Source organism: Zalophus californianus, chromosome 14, assembly GCF_009762305.2.
Source record: "Zalophus californianus isolate mZalCal1 chromosome 14, mZalCal1.pri.v2, whole genome shotgun sequence".
Classification (NCBI taxonomy): domain Eukaryota; kingdom Metazoa; phylum Chordata; class Mammalia; order Carnivora; family Otariidae; genus Zalophus; species Zalophus californianus.
In genome coordinates this window covers 93,247,363-93,267,873 of record NC_045608.1, presented here as the reverse complement: position 1 = coordinate 93,267,873, position 20,511 = coordinate 93,247,363, and the positions used below count along the sequence as shown (strand labels likewise).

Sequence of the window (20,511 nt, the reverse complement as noted above, 5' to 3'; positions counted from 1 at the left end):
ACAGCATGCTTGGCTCGCAGAGTTCCCACTCAGTTAGTTTCTAAAGTGGTCTTTGAGCAAAATACCCCTGCCTTGGTCGTCCTGTCACGTGGCCTGTTCCACGAGAGACCTTCTGAGACAATTCGGGGTCTGGAAAACTTTGTCCTGGTGCCTCTTTGAATCATTGTTTCCAGGCAAAATTCCTATTTTGTGTACCGTAGGAATGTGTGAGTTCCTTTCTGCGTAAACAGCTCCTCCCCGGCACAGCCGCAGGGCCCTACAGCCCAGGAAGGCGCATCTCTGCTGGGTGGCTGGGACCCCGTCAGTTTACTTCAGGATTTAAAACAAGTTTTACCGTTACGAAGAGGGTTTTGGTTCTGCTGTTATTTCTATTATCTAGAACATGCCCAAATGCTTTAATCATGCTAATGTTTACCAAATTCATTATATATTTTCCTCAACAACCTATTGTACCCATCCTGCTGAGGAAAAAGACTTCTGGATCTCTGTGTAGGTGAAAGCTAGACTTACTGCACCAAAGGAAAGCAAGCCGTGGTTTGAAAATCCCACTTGTATAGGCATCAGCACATACATTCTCTCATAATTCACAAAAAGCTACTGTTTCTCTTAGATTATGAAAAATACAAAAAGTATGTATTTGCCCAATTGTTTGATTTGGGGCTATGCCTTGTGTAGTCAAGGTGGTTGATCAACGGAAAATCTCCTTCTGAGTTTTGTTTATAATTCTTTTGTCACTGAATTACATGTAATTTCAGAAGTCAAATGGTCACTCATTGGAATGGGATGCTTGCCTGTTGGTATTAAATGTGGCCTTCCCAGGATCTGATTAGGCCAGAGCTACAAAATTATACTTCTGATGGTTTTCTTCTACTTAAAGATTAAACATTTCTGCAGGACAATCCTCTCTTTTATTTTAGCTTTCTCAAAGTCTGATTTATTTCTGACTCTTGCACTGGCTCTTGTTGGACAAGTATACCTTGCCATTTCTTTGGTATAGTTAGACCTACTCTCCTTAATTTCTTATATGAATTACAAATAATCTTCCAATAACCCCAGGAACATATCTTAGTGTTTACTCTTAAGTGTGTCTCACCTTAAAAATTATTGCATTTTATCATTTCACTGCCAAGTAGCAGATGCTCTTTCCCCTTGTATATTCATCATCCAAAACCAATGTCACTGGGGCGCCTGGGTGGCTCAGTCATCAAGTGTCCTTCAACTCAGGTCATGATCCCAGGGATCGAGCCCTGAGTCGGGTTCCCTGCTCAGCCAGGAAGCCTGCTTCTCCCTCTCTCACTCCCCCTGCTTGTGTTCCCTCTCTTGCTGTGTCTCTCTCTGTCAAATAAATAAATAAAATCTTAAAAAAAAACCCAAACCAATGTTATTAAATTCCTTCACCATTACATCAGAAATGCATACACTCGGTGAACGATTCCTATAATTGAAACTTCATTAAGTTTGTTCCAAAATATTTAAATTCAAATAGGAATCACTCTTCTTAATATCTAATAAAGCTTCCATCTCAGGAACTGCAAAAATTTTAATTAATGTATAAATAATTCTAGTATAAAGGAATGTACATCTTCATTTAAAAACCAAACCCCAAACATAAAATGTTGACAGAATAAATACAAGAGATGTATCATGGTGAATGAGCACTCAGGAGTTGATAATAGCGCTGGCAAATGCTTCCATAGAACTGACTACCTGCCAAGCATTGGCCCAAACTCTTTACATGTGAATGAACTCATGTAACTTCCGACGAGCCTGGGAAGCAGGTGCTAGGACGATGCCCATTTTACAGAGGAGGCAACTGAGGCACACAGCTTAATCAGCATGCCAGCTAGTAAATGCTGGAGCCCAAATTTGAATCTTGGCAGACTTCAGATTTTCTGCTTTAGCCTTGACTCCTTATTAAGTAACCCAAAGACTCAAAAGAAGAGAAAGCAAGTAAGAGAGGAAAGGAAAGCTCTATGCAGACAACGATGTTTGTCAAATGTTCTGGCCATGGCCGCTCCACGTAGAGGTCCTGTCTACGCACATGTGGATACAAAGTGGGACTCATTGTTTCAACTTGCCTGCAGCCTGACATTCTCTATTCTACTTTCCTTCATTGAAAAAATGCTGGTTTAGGGGCGCCTGGGTGGCTCAGTAGTTAAGCGTCTGCCTTCGGCTCAGGTCATGATGGATCAGGCTCCCTGCTCCGCGGGAAGCCTACTTCTCCCTCTTCCACCCTCCCTGCTTGGGTTCCCTCTCTCGTTGTGTCTCTCTGTCAAATAAATAAATAAAATCTTAAAAAAAAAAAAAAGAAAAAATGCTGGTTTAGAGCCACTAAAGTGATTTCATGACCCACAAATGGGTTATGACTCACACTTTGAAAACTACCACTCAGGTGGAAACCCTGAGTAACAGAATGAGCATGCGGAGCCATTTAAAAAGGAGAGACATCTATACAAATTCTGAATTCTTATTCTGAAGATGATGGACAAAAACTTCAGAATCAATTATTCTAGCTTTCAGGTCAATATGAAACAATGGTATGGATTAAACCTGAAGTCTGAAAAATTCTAACATGTTAATGAAATACTTAGATTAAATTTTTGATATGGGCAACAAATAAAACACCACAATTTAGGATTTGTCATTATTTCTTAAATTGTCAGTATAAATGATGAGCAACTTAGCTTTTGATTTATCTGTATTACATTTCAGAACATTTTTAGGCAGTGGGGATATAATATTCTACCGATAATATTTTGGCAAGAGACAAAATAGCCCCACATGATCTGCTTAAGAAGGAAATAATATTTAAGAATATTTAGCATATTCCTCACATTCAACTACATAATGTTACATAATGGAAGTATAAAAATGCAAAGTAAAATACAATCTCGGCTGACGAATGGGGATGACGATTCCCTAGGGCAACAAATTAAGTACACGGAGGCAAATAGTATTTAACCAGTTGACAGTGGTACCCGATGGAATTGTTGATAAGTGTAGTAAGAATAAAGGTCACTTATACAGTTCAAAGTGTATGAAAGGTTCAGCCCTCAAAGCAAGCCTTCTAGAATCAAATATATAAATGTGGCTCTAGGTTCATAGCAGTGTTCAATGATGAATGTACATTCAAATGTGACCCTAAGACTTAAACCCAAGATCAGATTCAAGGTTCTAATAACTACTGGGTTATAAACTCTCTGAACCAAGAACAGTTTCAAAAATATTGCATTACTTCAACATTTAATTTTAGGCTTATATAAAAATGTTTCAGGACCCCACAATAGATAAAAAAATTAAATGCCTAGAATTCACTTACTTTTGACAACTGAGTCCAGTGATGGTTACAAAGTATCTAGACTTCGGCTCAATAAAGCAAGTGCTAGAATAGACCATCAATTACAGTAAGAATAATACACTATCATTATAATGGAAGCAAGATACAGTGTAACTTTAATGAATGGAAACACACCATGTACTTTGGCTGTTTATTCATTCCAGGACCAAAACAGCTACTGAAATTTCTGAGTTTCTAATTTAGAAAATCTTAAATAGGGAGAGAACTGTTTGGACAAGCCTGGCTAACAGTTTTCAAAAACTCATTAGTCCTGTAAAATTTCAATTTATCCTCTCAAATTTGCAAGGCTTCCAGCGCATTTACCAATAATACCCTTTTCTTTTCAAGTTATCCTCACCTCCATCTGCAGTTCCCCATAACATTAAGCTGAACACAGCGATGTGACCGCAGGGATACCGCTCAGCATTCCCTGTCAGTAAGCACGGCTGAAGCACAAGAAAGAGGGTGGAAAATGTTCAGGTTCTTTGGCAGGTTGGCTTTCTTCTTGGTTTACCCACACTTCTCTAAAGTTCTGAGAATATTTCTGCATATACAACACCAATTTCAGTTCATCAGCACGTTTTGTTAGACATGGATCATGCGCCCCAGGAAGGTGAGAGCCCGGGTTAAGGAGCGCTGCTCTGGTGAATACAAGATTAATCCCGCAGTTCCTGGCCCTACGTGGGGTCGTCACCAACCGTGCAGGGCCTGCCTTCCACACCCCTCAGCTCGGCACGGCTCTGGCCATCCGCACCGGGGCTGCATCACTAGCAGTGGGCATGACACAGTGGACACGGAGAAGTGTGAGCGGGAGGAACCCACCGCAGGTGACCACTGCAGTGGGACAGGAAGGGCGCACAGGTGTGGTTACCATGCTTGGTGGCAAAGCCACGAGGGGCAGAGCCCCCAGATGACAGGCAGGGAGGCCCCCTGCACGGACTTTGTCCCAGCTCTAGCCAGTGGCCTGCTTCTGTCTGCTTTCACTGGGTCAGAGCTCAGGGGCAGACCCCTTTACTCTGTACCCATGTCATTAAATTTAACTCTCATGAAGGACTCCAACATTCCCTTTTGTGAGGTTGAGCCTCACCCCCAATTTCTAGATGCGTGGATCTCCGAGTCTTTGGGGCACTATCCCCCACACCTGCTGTGCTCACTCTCAGCTGGTCACAGCAGAAGCTGCTAGTGAGCAGATCATCCATTGGGCCTGGACTGATGCAGTGCCCCTGCCTGGCTCCCCTCCTGTGCTTTCCGAAGGCAGCCCCATCAGAACCCTCATCCTTGCTCTGCTCATAAATAGTCGATGGCCCCTCTGCAGGAGGGATGGGTCTTGAGGACATGAGGGAGCCACCCTGGGAAGAGTCAGAGGAGGCATTCTGGAGAGAGGGAGCTGTCTGGTAACAGTCATTACCATGCTGGGTGGGCTGTGGACTTTAGCCCGGGGAAGCACAGTGAGGTGGTATCCTAACCCTGTTGCACAGACCCTGAAATTAAGACCTGGAGACCATGGGTCATGGCCACAGTCAGAGTTGAGTGTGAGCGCAGGTCTCTCTGGTCTGAAAGCCCGTACTTGACAGGGATGGCCCGGCATCCTTAACCTTCATGTCTCATGGGTAGCAGAGAGCATACCACAGGCAGAATGGAGACCCTCTGGAAGATTCCACCAGCAGGTATCAGTGGGAACCCATTAGGGGCAGCTGGTTTTGCCTGTCTCTCATACACACCTACTTTTCGTAGCCTCTTCCAGCAAGGGGTGGCCGTGTGACCCAGTGCTAGTCCAAGAAATGAAAGCAGAAGTCTGCTAGGTGTACTTTGTGAAAAGAGATGGGCTGTTGACTTCAGGCCACATGCCCTCTGCTGTTCTTCCAGCTGCGTGGAGCATGAATGTAATCCCTGGGACTGCAGTAGCCACCTTGGGCTCACGAGGGAGCCGCACGAGGACAAACCAACACACTAATGCCACTGCCGAATCAACCCCAGCCACTGTCAAACCCTGGACTTCTCACGAGAAAAATAGACCTCTATTAAGTTGTTAGATGGAGTTTCTGTTATTTGCAGCCAACTGCAAACTTAACTGTAGGAGAAGGGCCTGGGGAAAAGAAGGGCATAGGACCCGGGGCCTCAGGTCATGTTGAAGATGGGCACCTCCTGTTCACAGCAGTGCAGGTTCAGTCCTGTCTTTGTGCGGTACCCAAAGCTTCCTGTTTCCTCTCTGTGCTTAGTGCTGTTCCGAGTCCAGCCGCATCGCATCCTATTGGAAATACAGAATCCCAAGCCCCACCCCAGAGCTGTTCATCCAGAATCTGCATTTTAATAAGACCTCCAGGTGGTCTGGATGAATGTCACCGTTTTGCAAAGCCTGGATGCGTTTTGAATGCTGAACACCACAGTCTGTGCTTCGCCTAGTCTGGAGGGAGGCCAGCCTAGTGGCCAGGACTGAGAACACCCTGCTCTGGTCACAACATCAGCGGTAAGCAAATCACCCCGGAACCCAAAACCTAGAACCCTACCCCAAGCCTCTGAGGTGGGCCTGGGAATCTGTGGTTTAAGCAGACCCAGGTGATTCTGATGCACACAGTTCCAGAACCACCAATAAGCTCAACAAAAGACCGACTAGGAAGGGGGAGGGAGGTGTGCATCGTAGAGGGTGAAGTAACACTGAGCCTCGTGTAGTCTTAGCACAGGGATGTCTCCTAGCTAAGCAAGGTTGCCTGAGGGCAGGTATTGGATTTCAGTGAAATTTCTACTCTTTCCAATAGTACAGGAACCATCTATCATCCATCCATTCATCCATCCATCCATCATCCCCCTAGCATCCATCCATCATATCATCCTCCATCACCCATCCATCATCTATCTATTTTTCTATCATCTATCTATCATCTATCTATCTATCTATCTATCTATCTATCTATCATCATCATCATCATCATCATCTATTATCTATCATCCATCCATCATCCATCCATCCATCAACCATCATTTATCACCTACCACCCATCATCTATCCATCAATCAATCATCTAATCAATTAAGTCAGGAATGTTAAAGAAGGATTGAACAAATGTTTTTGCTCACATTGATCATCCTTAAAAGTCCCTGGTACAGACCTTTGTTGTTTGAACTCCTTTCTCTACACTATGGGGCAGTGTACTATAACTTGCCCTTAAGTTTTAGGTTATTCTGATCAGTGACCAGAGCTAACTAGTCTGGCCCTTGAGTGAGTGGACACTCCAGATTCAAATGTCCTGTTATAGGTTTTCAGCACCTTGGAAAAATGCAAGTGCTCAGACAGTGCAACCTGTCTGAATGACAAGGCTGATTTCGGTGACACGGCTGATGGCATGGCTGATCTCAGAACTCGGAGCAGGAACCTACAAGCAATGCATTTATTTATTTTTTTTTTAAGATTTTATTTATTTATTTGACAGAGAGAGAGAGAGAGAGAGAGCGAGCACAAGTAGGCAGGCAGGCAGGCAGAGGCAGAGGGAGAAGCAGGCTCCCCGCTGAGCAGGGAGCCCGATGTGGGGCTCCATCCCAGGACCCTGGGATCATGACCTGAGCCGAAGGCAGATGCTTAATCGACTGAGCCACCCAGGCGCCCCCAAGCAGTGCATTTAAAATAAACGTGTGACATAACTGGGCAACGTGTGGGAAAAAGCAGTGTTGATTCTCACCTCCTAAAACAGCATCCAGGCCGCCCAGGGCCTGTGGACGTGGTGGGCAGAGGAGACGGCGACCATGGACCGAGGCACAGGAGACACGCCGTCTTCTGCTGAGCTCACAGAGAAGGACCATGGGGACAGTCTGGCCCTCAGACACCCTGAGACACCCCAGAACACCTCAGCCAGCCGGTGCCCCTCACGATCTGCCCTCTGTGGCCAGGAGACGTTGAACTGCCCTTGGGATATGAGTCCATGTGGCAGCCTGAGGCAGGGCCTCCATCCCAGACCCTTCTGGCAGCCCCCAGCCTCAGACAGACCACACCTCTGGGGCTACATGAAAGTCAGATGGGCCTGTGGGAACAGGTCAGCTGTCTTTGTGTCCACCTGCGTGGCACCATTTGGCTGCTCCTGGGAAGGCTGGATGTGTTCTCCACCTGCTGGGGTGACCGTCCGTGGGTGTGGGCAAGACAGTCTGGGCCCAGTGAACCTCTAGGCAGCGGATGGGCTGAGTTGTCCTGTGTGCTCAGAGCCGCCTTCTGCACGACCCCCTGTGCCTGAGATCCTGAACTCTGGTGCTCTGGTCACACGTGTGCTCTTGCCAGGGCTGTGCCCAGGGAGGGGTTGGCAAGCACCCCAAATGCCCACACGAGTGGTCTCACTTCCAGTCTCTCTGGCCTTGCAGCCTGGAACCTGGCCCTGGGGATGCACAGGGCTGCCCTCGGCTCTCCCAGCTCCAGGCGGCACAGCCCCGGCCACACGTGCAAAGATAGGCCGTTTTAAAGAAACGACGCCAGTGGGTTTGGTGGGCAATTACCTGAGAAGGAACAGTTTAGAAGCCACCTGCATCTGCCCTGCATCACAGAGTCACAGCTCGGCCCTGCAGCTTGGGCGGAGGTGACGGAGAGCCAGGCACGAGGTTGCCACCAAAGCCACGGGGGGTGGGGTGGGGGTGTGACACATCTGCATTCCTCACCCGTAGCTTTGGGCACTCAAAAGCTGGAGACCTTGTTTTATACATTTTATTTTTAACTTCGGAAAGCATCTTTTTATGTTAGGAAAGATGGGAATGTTTTAAGATTGTTTTCACATTTCTAAAGGAAACTAACTCTAGCTTAAATATCAAAGGTTACAGTAGGTGCCGGGAAGGGAAGTTAGCCATCAGCAGCTGGTAGCAAAGCCCACGGGGAAGGCCCGTCCCCGGGGAAATGGACGGCTCCCACACGTTTGTGCGGTCGTTCCGCATCCTGAGACGCACGACGACTGGCTGGACTCACAGCAGTGAGTCAAACATTCTGGAATTACCTCTAAACCATTAGCAGTTCTGCTAATGGAATTCCAGTACATCAAAGGCAAAGCTCCAATCTCTTTAATTATAAAAGTAGAGAGAACACAAATGATTGCAATTGAATATGCAATTTTTAAATGCATGTGAAATATTGAATATTTTCTCATCTAACAATCAAGCCAGCCTTGCAAACATATGCCAACTGTCTCATCTGTGCCTACGAAGTTTAGAAAAACTAGCATTTCCTTACCTCAGGGAGTATGCGTTAATAAAATAATGAAGCACAGAATTATTTTCTGCTCAGAAAGCTTTCCTAGTTATTCTGGACAAACAGATATTCACTGAGCTGAATTAATTGCACCTCCTTAGAAAGTTCTTACTTTGAGGAGTTACTCTCTCAGACACACAGAGCTTATCAACAAAGTAGACGCTTCTACAACATACTAAAGTAAAGATCAAAACAATTTAAATTAGTTCTTATCACAGACTGCAAGAAAGATACAGATTGGGGTTTAAGAATATTTGTTAAAGTGAGCTTTATCCAGAGCCAGGCGGTGTCATTTTCCCGCAAGATGTTGTACTGATGTTCTCTCTGTAGGTCGTTCCTGAAGGCTAGATTTGGGGTATGGTGACATCTTCTTTCTGTGATTACAGATACTCTTTTAATGCACTCATAACTTTTCCATAACCTACCATTACTCTCTCAGTGCTCCCAAAGCCAATCCAGCGAGGACGGGCAGAACGCGCCAACCCAGCCATCCTTCGGGGCTGGAGCAAGGGGTGGGGAGGCCCTGCCACGGATGGTCCTTTCTGCCCCCTCCCCCACCCCAGGAGCACAGGTGCGTTTTGCCAGCGGGGTCGCCAAGGCCTACCTAGGTAAGGCATCACGTGCGCTCTCGCATTAGCTTCTGCCTGTCAGCCTGAACACCTCTGAGGAAACTTTGAGCCAAACGGAAACCGGCAGCCAAAGGAGGCTGTGAAGATGCTAACTCATCTGTGAGTTTCCCTTTTCAGGGCTTGTGAGAAAACCCTGAATTTGTCTTCAGTTAAATACCAAGACCAGCCATGATTTCCATTTCCTGGAGGACCCCCAAGTCTGTGTTTCTAAAACTGAGTATCTAATTCAGGGCCCCGGGAGACAAAGACCGCGGGGCACAGAGCTTAGCCTGAGGGACCACCCTTCCAAAGAACCAGATCACAAGTGTGGCTTCAAACTTGCTCTCCGAGGTCCTCCTCGGCAAACCAGCCGACAAAGTGCCAGGATCAAGGCCTGGATACAGACCGAAGACACAGAAGCACCACGCCAGGAGACACGTTCTGGATGAGAGAGGGCAACGCAAATGAGGGTAAATCTAGAGGGTCTTTCAATAGGCAAGAACCGATCGGGGACGGAGGACTTGCTAGAGCCACTAACTTCAACAATCTGCCCCACTTTTTCAAGTCCTATAAGAGGTACTGAGATGACGAAGAATACGCCTGGCGTTTTCCTGAGGAAAAGTGAATCATTTACAAATATTCGTGGATAAAGTTCTTTTTCCCAAATTGCCTGTAGCTCCTAATTGAAGATCTATGAGGTTAACGCAGGAAATAGGACTCTGAGAGATGGGCAGTTTTTTCTGGTTTAGGTTGCGAGTGCTCTTATTCTCAAGGCTGGTGGCTTCCAGGTCGGGTTCTCATTGGTTGGTGCTCCTTCCTCAACAGGCAGCAAATAAAGATGTAGCTGTTTCTCAGGTGAGATCATAGGCTGGTTCGACTTATTTTCAGCGTGTGTCTACAGACTGATGCCAAGTAAGTGAATAATCCCCTTAAGAGAGTGCCTTCACAATGCCTGCTTCTTTGGATTGGTCAGTGAAATCATTTAAAGCCCCAAAGAAGAAACACTCTCTTCTCCATGGCCCCGGACCCAGCCCTCCGAGGGGCCTTCGGGGTGGAGCTCACCCTGCTGCCTGCGCCCTTGATGGCAGCACCACATACTGGCACTAAAAATCACAAAACACTGAGTCAGAGAGGAAAAGCCCGAGAGGGACAAGCAAGGAAATGCTGGGGCTGCTCAGTGTTCGCGCACGCTGTCACCAGAGGACTCCCTGCGGAAAAGCACAGCGGCTCCGGGCTTACTGAAGGAAAGCAGACTTAAAATTCAAAACCTAATTTATCTTTAAAGTATTTAAATGTGTGGGAAGGTCTCTACACACTTTCCCCTTATGCATCCCTATGACTCTTGCCATCTGAAGTGTGGAAAATACTGTTTCTAAACCTGCTGGCTTTTGTCAGCGGTGGTGTTCGTGGGAGGGCGTGACGGATTTCTTCCGGGTAATTCTAGGTCAGAACAAGAGCTGTTTTTAAATTGTCCTTCATACAGCAAATAGGATTATATGTTCTGCATATAATAAAAAAAATCTGCTAGTTATAAAAGAAATAGAAGACTTTTGTCTTAGATATTATATCCCTTATTGTAAAGGGGTATAATAAAAAAAAAATTAAAATTCAGGTGTCCTTTAAGTTAAGCTAGAAAGGACACAAAGCACCTAGAGCACCAGGGTGGCCACTGAGGGACAGAAATCCTACTTTGTTCTACAAACTCCACTTTATTGGTCATTTATAGGTCATTCTATAATTTAATATGTATATATATGTGTATCATACCAACTAAGAAGGCGTTTGAGGGTTTAAAAAGTCCCCATGTTCTCAAATAATCACATTTGGAATTGCTGTGATCAGACATTTATTTCTACACTGAACCACACACGGGGAGTGGCTCACATGGACGCAGGGGGCCGGCTCCTCTCTTCAGGGCAGGCTCCGGACGGGCCCTGCCTCACCGCCGTCTTGGTCATCTTCCCCGGGTTAGTCCAGTGCTCCAGGAAGCAATTCAGTCCAATCTGTCACACTTCCAAAGTCAGACCACAAAAGGCAGACGTGGTAATAAATTAGGGCAGGAAAACCCACATTAATAGTTTATGTTCTCTAATCTCTTACTGAACAGAACGGTAAGAAATAACCATCACTTTAAATGGCATACTCTTCCTAATATATGTGTGTGTGTGTGTGTGTGTGTCTACATTGTCTCGGTGAGGACCTGTACGTGAGTCTCAGGGTGCCCTACACACGACGGAAAGCACAGCATTTGGAAAAGACTCTTCCGATAGAAAATGCAGTAAGCGTAAGGTTCACAGAGCTTTCTTTATTTTACCTTAAATATAGTTGCATTTTAAAAAGCTTCAATAAATTCAATGATTTAAAATAATCAGAGATACCAACACATTTTTTCATGGTCCGGAAATGATTCCACAGATTTTCTTTAGCAAAATCATTTGTAATAGAATTTTCATATTCATATTCTTAGGTTATCATTTGTATTTTCTCTCTATATAAATACTGTCAATTTGTCTAGTGAATTTTGGGAGGGAAAAAGGAAGGTATACATTAGTGGTAGTTGTTTCAAATAAAAAGAAAAAAAACAAGAAAAGAAAAACCACCCTGGATTTTAGAAATGGAAAAGGTTTTAATGCCACCAGCTTCTACCGTTGTAGTAGGTAAGGGAGCAGAGTGGGGCCCGCCAGCCCCAATGGCGCAGGGGATGCCGACACCCCAAGCCTGTTCCCGGGGAACAGAAGTGTGGGCACAGAGCCAGGAAACCACCTCTGGTGGCTGCACTTGAAAGTCCTCCCTCTGTGAAGGATGCCGAAGTTAATACCAGGATTTCTCAGCTGCATGGACAAGAAAAGGGGAATATAATTTTCCCCTTGTTTTTGTATAGAATATTCTGGAGATGGAATTTAACAGAGCTGAAAAGTCAGCCTATAGACCCGCCCATAGACATGCGTCATGGCCTGTTTCTCCCCGAGACACTAGGTCAGAAGACCTCTCAAAAGACACACAAGTACGTGCCTGCTCCTTCCTCAGCACCAGTCATCAGCCAACGAGCCCAGGATTTTAACACGACACACGGAACCCCAAGGCCCCCAGGTGGGCTGGCATGCTGGACACGGGGTTCCACGCAGGTGACTTTATCACTCTGCCGCAAGCATGCACGGGGTGGGGCAGAGAGAAGCGAGGGGTCTGGGCTTCCATGGCATTAGACACAAGAAATACAGCCCCATGGAGCGGCTGGGCTGGAAACGCACGCGCCACCTGGCGATAGAGACCCGCCCCTGAGGCTGGCCGCGGCTGTGGGATGCTCAAGCCGGGCGGGCAGCATCTGCCAAGCACAGGGCAGCAGCAAGCAGGGGGACCCGCTGCCTTCACGCTTCCACGTGGACAAAATTAAACAGTGCTGAGTTTAAAAACAATTGCTTTTTAGCCCTTCAGCAATACTTTTTAATTAGTTTTAAATGTTAATGGTTCCTGTAATGAACTTAGAATAGAAATATATTTAAATAAATAATTTTTAGGGATTGTTGGCATTTATGATTCTTGGATGCATGGTCTGAGCGCACTAGAGTTGATGTCAGGAAGAAGTAAATATCCGGGCTTGTTAAGCTGCAACAGCCCTGGATTTTTACCCTGGAAATCTTTTTGAAATAAGTAGGTCCCATGTTTCCTGCGTTTTAATTTATATTATTTCCAACGGCAAGAGCCTTTACTTCCTTACCATTTTAAAAAACAGATTGAATTTACGGTCTTACTGAGTCCGCTCTTGTTTGCTAATTTCCATCCTAGCGCTGAAACCAACATGGGTTGGCCGCTAAGGTTGGGATCTGGGCTGAAAGGCTGGCCCGGACAGGTAGTTCTCCCCACGCTTCCCAGGCAAAAATCACTGCGGCTTCTAGGGGCCTGGGGTGATTGGAAAAGGAAATGGGTTGGATATGCTGAAATCCAGGCGCTACTACATTTTTTAAATTTTAAGTTCTATCAAGTGTTACTGGTGAGGTAAAGCCTCTTTTCAGTAAAGATATCCTCCATCTGGAGCAAGGGGACACAGCAGGTGCGGGCAGCCCCTCCCCTCCCACGCCCCACCTGGAACGGGCCTTGACGCACAGCGATTTATTTCTCAAGTGATCCTAAGAGCCAATACTTTCACTTAACGTTGACGATGGGAAGGCAATTCAGAGTGTGGTCATTTTGGGACATGGCCGGCAGTCTCTAACGAGGAGGCAATTTCTACTACATCTTCGTCCATCACAGATGTAAAAAAACAAAAACAAAAACAAAAACCACCATTAGGAGGTTGCATTTTTATTTTAGAAAAAAAGTGAAAAATAAAAATTTCAAGACCAATCAAGATACATGTAGATATTGCTTAAATCTAAGCTGTCAACCCTCGTTGACTTTCCTCGGAGAAACACCACGGATATGACATCCACCATCAACGACCAGAACCTCAAATTTCACGGTCTCCATTCGAATAATCAAGGAACGCAATTCAGAAGTCATATTACATCCTGCATTTTATTCATTTCCATATGACAAAAATAGTAACCTAGTCTAAGACATCCATTTCAATCAGTAGATGTATCGAGCCACAGATTTATCATAAAAAATATTGGATCTCGGTAAGAATGCCGGCTGGCTCCGGGGGCCCCAGCCCTACATGGTGCTGCAGTAGAAAAATAGTCTCTCTCTTGACCACGCAGAGAGGGACGGTCTGGTCCTGAATACAGAAGGGGGCGCGCCTCGCCGTCCCTTCACGAGCCATCTTATTTACAACACTTTACATTTCTTTTTTAAGTTATGTACACATCCTTCTGGGATAAGAGAGAACACTACATGGTACCAAATCCTAACCAAAAAAAAAAAAAAAAAAAAAAAATCACACCAAAAAGGACATCATAAATAATAAAATCATTCCACTGTGGACACACAGCAGTGCCGGAGGGGTCAGTGCTGGGTTCGGACAGGAAGAGACGGCTAAGCCGGTGGAGTGAGGCGTCTTCAGGACACGACACCGTGGCACGGTGAACGTGGCTGTGGTCGCGTGGGAAGGATTGTCCTGTGTTCCTGTTTTAGCGGAGAAGACACCGCTGTCCGGTTCCCGCTTCGGGGCGCACACCTCGAACCGCGTCTCGGGGACAACGCTGTGGGAGGAGGCGCGCCGTCCCAGACTCCAGCGCGCTCGCAACGCACACAATGAGGTAGCACACACGGCCCCGCCCGTGCAGGCCCCGACCCCGACCCTGCGCCCGACCCCGTGCCCGCCAACGGTCCCCTTCCTTACGCCAAGCCATTTAAACAAAGTCAGCAGCTTCAGACTGTATTTTGAACGATCGGACGACATTGTGCTTTGTTTTCATCTGAGAAGAAAATAAATAAATCAGAAAATGTCCCAGTGGTGACTGATTCTACTGCCAGCCACTGATCCTTCTCTCCGGTTTACTGTACACGAGAGCCAGTGCTTGGAGGCAGTCAGAATCCTGTCTGGGTGTGAGAGGACGGGGAGGTTTCGGTAGAACCTGACCCTCACAACGTTCTCTGAGCCCGTGAGCTCCACGCGGTGCCACGGTCCTAGGATTAATTCATCAGAGTTGTGTTAGGGGTGGTCAGGGTTTTAAATGGGCTTTGTAGAAAAGTTAAATAAATCATTTTAATTTAAGAAATGGTAGGCCCTAGTTTATGAGGAACAGACAAGTCTTGGTGGCTTTTCTGTTTAAGTGGCATAGATTTCTCATAGTGTTCGACCTTAAGACAAAACAAGAAACTGTAACAGTTTTTTTTTTTCATTTTCCTAAACCAAAGTACTATTTATAAAATACTTTACATCTTTTTAAGTTTTCAAATTATAGACAAACCTCCCTAATACAAAATACTAAAAGTGCAATAGTATAAATTAAGAGTTTGCAACCACATTATACAAACATTACCTTTTTATTGTACAACTTTGATAACGTGAAATATTTCCTCACAACTGCTTATAATGTTGTGAATAATTTATGGTGATACTTGTCTGTAACTTGTTCCCAATCGCTGGGCTACAGACCACACTAGGGAACAATTGTCCACATAGCAGCTACAAACATTTAAATTAAAAAAAAAAAAAAGGAACAACAACAAAAATAGGCTTGTCACTGACAGGAACTTGCACACGAAAGCATGCGGTCTTTCCCAGTGGGACTTCACAATTTGCCTGCATTGAAATAACTCACTTATTTATAGTAAAACAAACTCTGCTTTAAAAAAAAAAAAATCACATAGCCAGATGTATTCTGCAGTACAAAAGCTTCCTTTAAAGTTGGGGCTGTATTATCTGTTACCCGCATAATCTTAACATTATAAATACTACGGACGAAGTTACGGCAGAAGACGGCGCTGGGAGTACCAGACCACATCCTCGATAGTCTAAAAACAGAGTTCAAGTTTCTAACTAATTCGAACAAAACCTTCGAGTGAGTGTCGCTGGGACACGCGGGGGACCCCTCTCTCCCTCATGGGAGTTACTAGGTTTTGGGAGGAATGAAGTGGATGTGGTTTGAGCCCTTTCCATTCCCAAGGCGGTTTTACAAGGACTTCTCTTTTTGACTTAAATTTATTTAAAAGGTTACAGAGTTCCCAACAACAGTCAAGCTCACCGTGGAAAGAGTACCATGCAGTGCGTCCAAGACAACCTTCCAGCAGCCACACAGTGAACGTGTTTTCTGCTATGGGACATCTTTAGGGGAACTGGGGCACAGGGCCTTGCAGCCCGACGGTCGCACCTGACGGTGTGTGTGCGGCACAGAGCAGATGGGCGGAGCCCAAGCATAGCTAGTTAATACCAATCTCCTTGTTATCCTCAATAAACCTCGTGAATGGACGGCTGGCTCCCGTTTCGGAGTTTGCTTTGTCCAAACCCACGACGGGTGGACTGCCGCCGGTGCGCGCTTTGTCCATCCCGGTGGTCAGAGAACCCAAGGGGGGGATGGCGCTTCCACCAAGACTTACTGGGAGCTGGGGAATGCCGCCATTCTGGATGACAGAGATCTCATTGTTCTTCATGGCCAGGCCGTTTGTGATGGCTGCAGCATACTGGTTCCAAAAACTTGGGTCAACGTTCATTGCTCGTGCTGCCAGATCCTTCTGAAACATTTCTGAGAACTTCAGGGCATCGCCACCTAGCAGAGCCATGGGGTTTTCCACAGACAGGCGGCGGCCGCGCCTCGCGGGGGCGTTATTCCACATATGCGTGCCCATGTGCACCTGCGTGAGAGACACAGAGAGACAAGGCACAGGTAAGCAAGCCCAGCACCGGAGACAGGTGCGCATCTGTCTCCCCGCGGCCCACGTGTTGTCCAGAAACCCAGCACAGTGGTTTCAGAATCGGTTTCTGTTTCCCGTTCTGAGCACCAGTTGGGGACAGCAAAACATTGTTGGGTGAGCTTTTCTGAGCATCTTATATTTAAATATACAATATTTCTCTTTCTACAAAAAGCAAAACCAGTCAATGTCTTCATGAATGTTTCTTTCACTAGATGAGCCTGACACATTAAGGTTCCCCACACGGCAGAGTCCCCAGGCCCCGGGAGGTTGTAGAGCTTGAAGGGCACAGAGGCTTTGGCCCCTCCTGCCTGTGCCCTGCCTCCTGGAGGGCCGTGTACTTGAACTCCCAGCTTCCCTGGGCCCCACAGTCACTTTCCCCGACATGGAAGAAGCACCTGGGGCCCGTGTAGCCAGCAGAGACTTGGGGCAACTCCTGTCCTACCGGGAAGGAGCGGGCACAGGTTTCGAGCTGTTCACCGTCTCTGAAAAGTGCTCCGCGACCCGGATAGGCACGTGAGGTGGACAGAAGGGGGCATGTTTAGCTAAGAGTGCTCATCTAGAATCTTGCCCACACCCCACCTTCCAATGAGAATGGACAGTGTGGTTGCCATCTTAAACAGGAACCCTACACTGGCCGTCACGCTGGGAAGCTTCTCCAAACGCCTGCCCTGTTGGCAGCCAAGTGGACAAAGGCAGAACCGAGTTCTGGCCTGTGCCCAGGATGCACATTATTTTATCTTGTGCGAGTGTTTAAAAGCCCAGCTTATCCTGTTGTCCTGGTTCCGCTGGATTCAAGATGGCACCAGGCCCAACGACTGACCGCCCAGGAGCAGAGCCTGTGTGGTCATCCCGCGACAGGCGGTGCAAGCCCCAAGGGGAGGCCCGGCCTGTGCTGGCTGGCAAGTGGTCCCTATGCCGCACAGCACCTGCTCCTTGGTGGCACGTGCGCACGTCCGACACACAGCGTGCACACACACAACACGCACGCGCAACACAGACTCGCACACGGCCCTCAGGCTCCCCGCAGGAGACCTGCCCAACGCGCCCCCCCCCCCGCGCCCCGGGGTTAGCCCAGCGCACCAGGCGCCTTACCTTGAGGTTGCCCTTCGTGGTGAAGGCCCTCCCGCAGATGGTGCAGCCGAAGGGCTTCTCTCCCGTGTGCGTGCGCTCATGGATCTGCAGGGCACTGGCCGAGGAGAAGGTCTTCCCGCACGACTGACAGTTGTGCTGCTTGGGTGTCCGGCGTGGCGGGGGGGCCAGCATGGGCGCGAGGCTGGGGCTCATCACCGCCGGAGGCCCCGGGGGCACCTGCACGGCGGCCGGCAGCGGCGGGCCCTCGCCCAGTGGGATGGCCTTGCTGTGCCCATTCACTTCCATTTTGATCATGGCGGGCGCGGAGCCGGCAACCAGGCTAGGAGTGGTTTGGCTGGGACCTAGGGCAAAGTCGGGGTCACAGAACTGAGAAGGCGGCTCGCTCAACGTGTGCGTCAGTAAGTGCTGTTTTAAATTACCCATAGTGGAGCACCCGCGCCCGCAGAGCGCACAGAGAAACGGGCGCTCCTTAGTGTGACTGCGGTGGTGGATCTCCAACGCGCTCCTGCAAGCAAAAGGCTTGCCACAGACATGACACACAGTGCCCGGACACTTACCCCGTTCTCTGCTCAGGAACAGCAGGCTAAAGGGGGCCTCCTCCTTGATGGCCGGCCGGCCGGGCGGGGCCGCCGTGAGGTCCAGCGCGCCTCCGTTTTCGGGGGCGGGGGCAGGGCTGTCCGGCCTTTCGGTCTTTAGAGGCGCTTCCTGGGGCTCCTCCTGGTTGCTGAGGCCTGGGGATTTGGAGTGCAAGCTCTCGCTGTTGCTGTTCATGGGCGACAGGGCGTGCATGGACGATGAGGACTCCGACAGGGCCGGGCTGCCCGCGCTCCGGCTCTCCAGGTCGCCCACGGCTGACGAGGAGTCGTTGCTCAGGTGGTCGCTCTCCCCGGACCCGTTCTCCATGGACTTCAAGGCGGTCAGCTGTGGGCAGCTCATGACCGAGTCCATCATCTTCATCTGGTTCTCCAGGGCGGCGATGCTGGAGATGACAGAGGGCGGCGAGGGCGGGCAGGACCCCGCGTAGGACAGGAGCGGCTTGGGCGCGTCGCCGGTGGTCTCCCGCAGCTCGGCGTCGTCCTCCATGGAGTTCTCGTCCACGTCGTCATCGTAACCGCTGAGGGCCTCTGCCGCCTTCTCATCGTAGGGGAGCTCGGCATCCATGGCATCCTGGAAGCCCTCGGGCAGCGGCGTGTTGGGGATCTGGCCCCCCATGTGCATGCGGATGTGCTGCTGCAGCACCACGGCGTTGGTGAACTTCTTCTGGCAGATAGGGCACGAGTGCTGCACCCGCAGGGGCGGCTTGGCCCGGTGCACCCCAAAGTGCGTCTTCAGGTTGCCTTTGGTGGTGAAGGCGCGCCCGCAGATCTTGCACTTGAACGGCCTCTCCCCCGTGTGCGTCCGATAGTGCATCTTCAGGGCGCTCTGGCAGCTCAGCACGCGGTGGCAGATGACGCACTGGTTGGGGTCCGTCATCTTCTTGTCGATGTTCTCCACCAGCTGCTGCAGCTTGGACGTCTCTGATGTTTGCATGGAGTCGAGCAGCCCCCCAAAGGGAAACTTTGCCTTGAACTGGTCCGAGCCGGCGGGAAGGACAGGGCTGCACAGGCCTGTGGAGATGCTATTGTCCGTCAGGGCAGCCGATGCAGACGTGGTAGAGACCTGCCCGCCGCTGGGGACCTCCCCTGCCCTGGTGTTTGCACAGGGCAGGCTCACGGGCTCGGTTTTGGTCAGAGAAGACCCGCTGAGCGCTGGCTGTGGGGACTCGGCAGTCCCTGGGAGGCCTGACTCAGAGCTGTTGAGGCCAGGGGACAGAGAGGTGCATTCGCTAGATGCAGGGGAGGGCCGCTGAGGGGAGCGGCTTGCAGGGGTGAGGCTGGGGGAGTCTGCATAGCTGCTGACGCCGGGGATGGTGGGCGGGAGCTGCAGCCCAACCGACGTGGGCACCGTGGGCAACACAGGCTTGCTGTCCAGCCAGGTGGTCACGGGCTTTTCTGGAGGCAGCGACATCCCATAGGGGATGCCGGAGCAGGTGGGCACGTTGTCCAGGTACTCAGGGACGGGGTAGGGGTTCATCTGGATGTGGGGGTACTTCTCCTTGTGCCTCTGAAAGTGGACCTTTAGATTGCCCTTGGTGGAGAAGCGGTTCCCGCAGACGTTGCACTTGAAGGGCCTCTCACCGGTGTGGGAGCGCAGGTGGATCTGCAGGGCGCTATCGCTCCCGAACACCTTGGCACAGAATCGGCACTTGTGCTTGAAGAACGGGTCCTCGGCGCTGGCCTTGGGCTCGAACACCGACACGTTCGGGGGCTTGCCCTTGCGGTGCTTCATGAGGGCGGACAGGGGGTCCAGCGCGTTGGCGGTGGCCGCAATGCTGACCAGCGGGTTGGGGAAGATGACGCTGCTGGCGGAGGTCTGAGGTAGAAGTGGGTTTGGCAGGCTGGGGGCTGAGCTGAGGAGGGGCCCTGGCCCCAGGGCGGGGGGCGTGGAGGAGTTCTGCGGTTGTGAGTTGCTGCTGGAGGTGCCAGCCGCCAAGGCCGGGGCGGTGGAGGCCGGGGCCGTGCTGGAGGACGCCGGCCCGCTAGCCTCCGCGGGGACAGAAGGGCCCCCACTGGGGACGTGTGGGGTGCTTGCCCCGGAGGCCGGCTGGGACAGGTGCTGGGGTCCCTCAAAGGTGGCCGGTTGGGCAGTGGGGCCAGGAGCCGCGGGCACAGGGGGGGCCCCAGCGGAGAGCTGCAGGGCTGAATGGGTGGCCAGCCCCTGGAGCTGGCTGGAGGCCGGCACCGGGGCGCTCTGAGCCGCTGTGGCTGCCCCGGGGTTCAGTGGCGGCCGCAGGGGCTGGCGGTTCATCATGGCCACCTGGCTTCGGATCTGCTCGATGAGCTGCAGCTGGTGAATCTGTTGCTGCTGCAGGGCCATCAGCTGCTCCAGGATCATGGGGATGGCCACCGCCGTCACCCCACTGCTGG

At 49.6% G+C, this 20,511-nt stretch overlaps 1 protein-coding gene across 1 annotated transcript in view; it reads right to left on the bottom strand.

Moving 5' to 3' along the window:
• Positions 1–12,794: 12,794 nt before the first annotated feature.
• SALL3 (spalt like transcription factor 3) overlaps positions 12,795–20,511 on the bottom strand; it is a 19,923-nt gene continuing 12,206 nt past the window's right edge. The window contains exons 2-3 of the mRNA XM_027575158.2: positions 17,546–20,511; positions 12,795–16,393 (exon numbers count right to left, since the gene is read on the bottom strand). The exon at positions 17,546–20,511 is cut by the window's right edge and continues 531 nt beyond it. Coding sequence (XP_027430959.1) covers positions 15,962–16,393; positions 17,546–20,511 — 3,398 coding nt within the window. The 3' untranslated portion in view covers positions 12,795–15,961. The remainder of the gene's footprint in view (positions 16,394–17,545) is intronic.